This window comes from Dendroctonus ponderosae, unplaced genomic scaffold, assembly GCF_020466585.1.
Source record: "Dendroctonus ponderosae isolate FM_Combo_2020 unplaced genomic scaffold, Dpon_F_20191213v2 Dpon_F_20191213_8, whole genome shotgun sequence".
NCBI classification, from domain to species: domain Eukaryota; kingdom Metazoa; phylum Arthropoda; class Insecta; order Coleoptera; family Curculionidae; genus Dendroctonus; species Dendroctonus ponderosae.
Window position 1 is genome coordinate 8,818,778 of NW_026019016.1, and position 6,000 is coordinate 8,824,777.

Below are 6,000 nucleotides of genomic sequence, written 5' to 3' on the forward strand. Positions count from 1 at the left end.
GTAAAAGAACGGAGCTAATAGTTGAAGAGTAAATGCCATTCAACTAGTAAATAGTAATGATCATTTCAGCTGCGCTTTTTCAGTTGGGTTTTTGGTTTTATTTCTTTGTAGTCTATTACGGTTTTTTTTTGCATTGCGATGCTGCTACTTATCTTGTGAGTATTCTAAGGTAGACCATATTTATTTATTGGATGACACTTTTTAGATCATCACTTTTGTTACTCGAACGATTGTTAGTTTTATAAATTAGGGGATAAACAGAAAGGCCCTTTTTGATCCTTGATCTTTTCATAAATTTGCGAATTTTAATACCGCAATATATGTATTTGATTAATTAAGTGATAAAACTTTATCGATTATTAATATTAATATTTCGTCTGAGTGAGTTTTCATATTGGGTGATACATAAAAAATGTACACACTTTAAAAGAACATGTCGCAATAATATTCGATTGTATATCGCTATCATTTTTATGTAATTTCAGTGCGTATACATTTTACAGGCTTGAACATGGAGTCAACTGTTTTTTTTCTTCTAGTTAGTACCTCACATTCACTATTTGCATATTTTTAGGGCATGGTGCACCCCATTTAAAGTAATACGTGGCTAAATCACTTTCGATTTTTCGTGTTTTCCTGATAATAATTTTTTTAAATGCGTTTTCAGTATATTTACGAAATCATATCAAGTTGGCAGTTTTGATCCAAAGGAAGTTCCCAAAACTTTGAACCTTCTGGACGACTCCGTTTTAGAAGACTCGAGATTGACCGGTTTGCGTCGTAACAACTTGCCATCACCTAATAGTGATTTGCCACTTCAAGCATCACAAAGCACTGAAGATAATTGTACTCTGCTAACAAGGTGGGCTTTTTAAATTAAAGTTGAATTCCATACTAACAAACAAATGTCGCTTATTTTAGATTATCTGAAGACGAAATAACATCAGAAGAGAGTTTGTGTTCACTGCAAGGTTGTGTTAGACGGAAGACTGTACTTAAAGAAGGCAGAAAGCCGACTGTTTCATCGTGGCAGCGATATTGGGTTCAACTTTGGACTGGCTCTCTAATATATTTTTCTCCAAAATCCTTCAAAGGGTAATTTACATGGACTTATTCAAAAAAATCCCATTACATTAGTGTTTTTTTTTTCGTAGACAAGAAAGATCTGATTTTAAACGTGATCCTTGTAAAATGGTCTCTTTATCTGGGTGTCAAGTTTTCTATAATGATGGCATGCTACATCAGGACTCGTTTCAATTAGTCGACCATATCAGAGGTATGTCAGAGATAAATAACTGCATTATAAGGAAATAAATAAATATTTCCCTCAGGTAACGTCTATAAGTTTCGAGTTGGTACAAAACATTTAGCCGAACGGTGGTGCCTCCTTCTTCAGCAGGCTGCCAATGGAGAGCCCACTCCTTTACCCAGTAATCTGATGTCTTTCGAGTGATAATTTTTTTTGTTTATGTTTAGGTTTTTTGTATATATTTTGTTATTACGTTTTCCACATTTGCTATGTCAGTTTTCTTATGGTTTCTAAAAATAAACGATTTTTATATTTTGTCAATATTCAAAATACATATCAGCATTTTCTTTATTGTAATGATTTAGCGTTTTTATTCTTTGAATGACAAAAACGAAATAGCTTCATTGGTTAATTGGACGCGAAGCAGAGAGCAGTCGCTCTGGAACTCTCGGACTAGTATTTGGCATATACAGAGTGTATTCTCAAAAATAACAGATATTATTGCGCCAGTAAGCAATTTCCTTTGCTTGTATTGCAAAACTGAGCTAGTTTAAAAAAACTCCTAAAAATTCAAATTTTGCTATTTTTTCGTTGAGAAATGAACTTGCAAATTGTCATGAAATTTGATCAGAAACATCTGATATTTTTGCGCAACTTTCGATGTCTGTAGTTCTGAACGATGCGCTTCTAGCTCAACTTTATGGGTTAAATAAAAGCTATTTTTCAAGGATTCAATTTCAAGCTAACGAAAAAGTGTTCAATATCAGGACAATTACGAAATTCCGTTAAAGCGAAGAACACACATACATAATGCGTATACAATTTGCCTTAACGTACTGGGCACGATAAAGGTTCGCTAAAGAATGAACGGATAATTTTATTCCCTAGCAATTTTCAAAATAACAGCGCAATGGGTTCAATTTAAAGAAACAAAATGACTCAGCCGATTTGGCTACATTTACATTGAAGGTGATTCCTTATTTGATATTCTTTAACTTGAAGTAATTCGAACAGAAAAACCAACAATGGATAAATTCAAATGTATTCGCATTAAACTAAATTTGGCAAATTATTATGTCGGCAGTAGTAATAACTTTTGCCGTTATTAAACGCAACCAGCCGCAAAAACTCTTGAAAATTAAAATTTTGCAATTTATTAGTGTAGAAATGAAAAAAGCTATGCAGACCAGAGGCTTGAAATTTGTTGCAAAACTTTAGCAAAAATTTAAAAAGCATCCAATTTTTTACGCAACTTTCGATGTAGTTCATAGAGATGCGTTTTTGGACCACTTTTATAGGAAAAATAAGAGTTACTACACAGACTTGAAGAACATGCTCTCAAAATCTGCATATTTGTGAATGTGGCAGTACTGAACTTGAAGCCAATCTAAAGAAAGTCTTCAATATCACGTCAACAAAGAAATCCCGTTAGAGCTATGAACACACATAATCCGTAACAATTTATGCTTTATGTTTTGCACACAATAAAGGTTCACTACAGAATAAAGGCATCATTTCATTCACTAAATGTGTTTCCATTTAAAGGGGCAAAAATCACTCAAGACTCGGCTGAGTAATGTACATTACACTGTATATAATCTATTTTTTGATTATAACTGGCTGTTGCACATAGAGAAAAACCAACAAAGTATAAAATCCAATATATTCAGTAGTAAACTAAATCTATCACGGTTTAGTCATTGAGCCCGAATATTTTAAGAACATTCAATTGCCATTAGAATTCACAGATAAGTCTTCAAATGCAGTGGACGATATAAAATAGAAATGAGTCATTTGCTGTAATGGGTTTAGTAAAAATTTAAGAGATTTGATAATTGATTGTAAGCAATAAAATGTGGCAAGTTATTTTTTAAATATAGTTAGTTTATACAGAGCGTGTGTAAAATTGTTAAAGCACTGTTATTAGTCGGGAATTGTGATCTTTGGTATAATTAAATATCAATAGGCAAATGTTCTATATTAAGTTATAAACGCGTTTACGACTAGGGTATTATATGTACAACATTTTTAATAAATAATGGTACACCTAAACCATCAACAAGCATAACAAAAAAGGAAATCACGTAGGTCACTTTTTCGTTCAACAACAACCATTTTTCGAATGTTTTAGGCGCTCCAGGAGGCCGTGGTTATCCCTTTTCGTTTTCACATAAGGTACTGCCCCAAAACAAGCAATTCCCACTGCCACTATAGCATATAAGAAACACTGTCACTAAAAACACTAGAGTGCACACTGTGCAGGGTTTCCTCTCCAAAAAGAAGCCGATCAGGTAGAGAACCATGAACATTACATGGGTCTGAACTAGTGCAGGATTCGATGGTTTGGGCACCAACAGAACTGGTATCAACCATTGCAGGCAATACATAATTCAGTCTATTCGTTGATCGGTTCATCTGCTCTCTTGATGGCCATTCAAGATATAATTATGTTAACTTGGCCGTACGTTTATTTGGAAGTTTTAGATCTGCAACATAGCAGGATAATCTGTTTTGCTTTTGCGTTGCGCCATTGTTGAATGAATTGTGACAAAGAGCCAGAGAAAGAGCACAAAATTATGATTGTGATTTTTTTTGGTTAGGTGATGTGATGTCACGGTTATTTCTCGATCAGATTGATCAGAAACCAGAGACAAGTACTTGTCTCTGCAGAAACGTCTAATTAAAGGTTGTTCACAAGTTCACTCTCTCATCATGATGATGATCTGGTTTCTTCTAGTGCTAAAGGGCTGTCCATATTAGAGCCTACAGTTCGAAGGGACTGTTGGATTATTCTGCTACTTAATTTATGTTAAGAGTAATTTTCAAAATTGGAAACAATTTCATTTTTGTACATTATGGTGTACAGATGTTGTGTGTACAGTGTATTTATGTTCAGGGGGCTTGCCGCCCTCCTCAAGGTATTTTTTTCATCATTAATTACGTGATATTTGACGCCGTTTTTATTAGTTTTACGTGAAAATTATATAAATGTTTAGTCCACCGCTTCTTTTACATTTGGATACAGACATTTTTTAACTCTTTTAAACACTGCCACTCCAAAAATGCTAAATACGCCACTGGTGTACACTACACTTGTTTGACAATGTTTGACAAATGTATGGACACTGTTGCATTTCCTAACCTAATTTTATGTTATTTATCGGTCAATCCAGATCTTTAAATTCTTTTCTACGAAACTACTTACTAAATATTCCATACACCAGCAAGTACCATGAACAAAATCACCGACGTTGTAATGAAACCACTGGAAAAATCCATATATTTAAAGCCCTACACTATGCATTTCACTCAAAACGGACAGAAGAAAACTTGGGACTTATTGGGAATTCATGATAGTGTGGCAATTATAATCTACAACAAACTCCGAAAAGTGTTGATATTGGTAAAGCAGTTCAGGCCTGCCGTGTATCTGGGTACAATTGATCCCCAAGATCGGCAAATCGACCATCCCATTGATACAGCCAAATATCCCCCAGAAAATGGCATAACTATTGAATTATGTGCTGGTATTGTGGATAAGCAATTGTCTTTAGCTGAAATAGCCAGGGAAGAGATTTTAGAAGAGTGTGGGTATGATGTTCCAGTTGGTTCATTAGAGCTGATAGGTAAGTTGTGGAGCTCATTTACTTGGACGTATAAACCATATTTTCACCAGTTTGTCCAACTCTTTTTACTTTACTAAGGCTTTTGCCTGTCCAGCGAGTGTATAGGTAGGTATATTAGAATTTTTTAGCTCAGTTGCAAATTTTTTCTTTGTGAACTTTTTGTTCGATCCAAATTCTACAGAATAAGACAATGTTTGATGATAATTGATTAATTAATGATTATTAATAATTTGCTACTGATCATCAAATCTATTCAAGCAAGGATTTGTTAAATTGCCGCAATTCACTTAAGTAATAGGTTGAATTCAACACTATTGAGGAGTAAAAGGCTTTTGTTTATATAATTGTTATATCAAAGGTCAAGTGACAAATTTTCAAAATTCAATTCTCTATCCAACGATACAAAAACGAATTCTGTGGCTCGAATGGTTCTTGAGAAACTTCGAAAAAAGCAGCGATTTTGCAACTAAAAAAAAAACAGGCAAATCTAAAACTTCTTGAATTCAAGCATTTTTTGAGAAAACTGCCAACATTTTCTTATTGTTGGTTCACTTTCTAAAAAGGCCAATTATTTCTCTCTAGAATGATGTACAAATGAGTGTTCTTGCTCATTTTGCCTCCGAGAAATGAGCAAAAACGGGACGAAAAACATGAAATTTTGGCATAATCTTGCACCTAAGTGTCTGATGTTCAAATTTCGCTTTGTGGGTCAAAACTACTCGAATTTCCAACTCGACTTTTCAATTCTCTATCCTACGATGCCAAAACGAATTCTGTGGCTCGAATGGTTCTTGAGAAACTTCGAAAAAAGCAGCGTCATGTTCAAGTGGATTTTGCAACTCAAAAAAATACCACGCAAATCTAAAACTTCTTGGATTCAAGCATTTTTTGAGAAAACTGCAACATTTCCTTATCGATTGTTCACTTTCTAAAAACGCATTTAGTTCTCTTTGGAATGATGTAAAAACGAGCGTTCTTGCTCATTTTGCTTCCGAGAAACATGCTAAACGGGACGGAAAACATGAAATTTTGCAATCATCTTACGCCACCCTTGCACAAAACGACGATAATTTTTCTAATTCCATAGACAACAGAAGACTGTATTTTTTTCTACATACCCCCCCC

At 34.2% G+C, this 6,000-nt stretch overlaps 3 protein-coding genes across 9 annotated transcripts in view; 2 read left to right on the forward strand and 1 right to left on the reverse strand.

The window, feature by feature from the left end:
- LOC109534496 (ras-specific guanine nucleotide-releasing factor RalGPS1) overlaps positions 1–1,583 on the forward strand; it is a 32,171-nt gene extending 30,588 nt beyond the window's left edge. For all 7 annotated transcript variants that reach the window (XM_048669009.1, XM_048669007.1, XM_048669008.1 and 4 more), the window contains 4 exons: positions 668–862; positions 922–1,095; positions 1,155–1,276; positions 1,332–1,583. In XM_048669009.1, the coding sequence (XP_048524966.1) occupies positions 668–862; positions 922–1,095; positions 1,155–1,276; positions 1,332–1,453 (613 nt within the window). In that variant the 3' untranslated portion in view covers positions 1,454–1,583. The remainder of the gene's footprint in view (positions 1–667; positions 863–921; positions 1,096–1,154; positions 1,277–1,331) is intronic.
- A 1,312-nt stretch (positions 1,584–2,895) lies between these two features.
- On the reverse strand, positions 2,896–3,964 carry LOC109534469 (bladder cancer-associated protein). Its single transcript, XM_019900150.2, has one exon. The coding sequence runs from the start codon at positions 3,634–3,636 to the stop codon at positions 3,400–3,402; it is 237 nt and encodes a 78-aa protein (XP_019755709.1). The 5' UTR covers positions 3,637–3,964; the 3' UTR covers positions 2,896–3,399.
- A 386-nt stretch (positions 3,965–4,350) lies between these two features.
- Positions 4,351–6,000, forward strand: part of LOC109534468 (uridine diphosphate glucose pyrophosphatase NUDT14) — a 3,338-nt gene continuing 1,688 nt past the window's right edge. Inside the window, exon 1 of the mRNA XM_019900149.2 lies at positions 4,351–4,875. Within this exon, the coding sequence (XP_019755708.1) occupies positions 4,482–4,875 (394 nt within the window). The 5' untranslated portion in view covers positions 4,351–4,481. The remainder of the gene's footprint in view (positions 4,876–6,000) is intronic.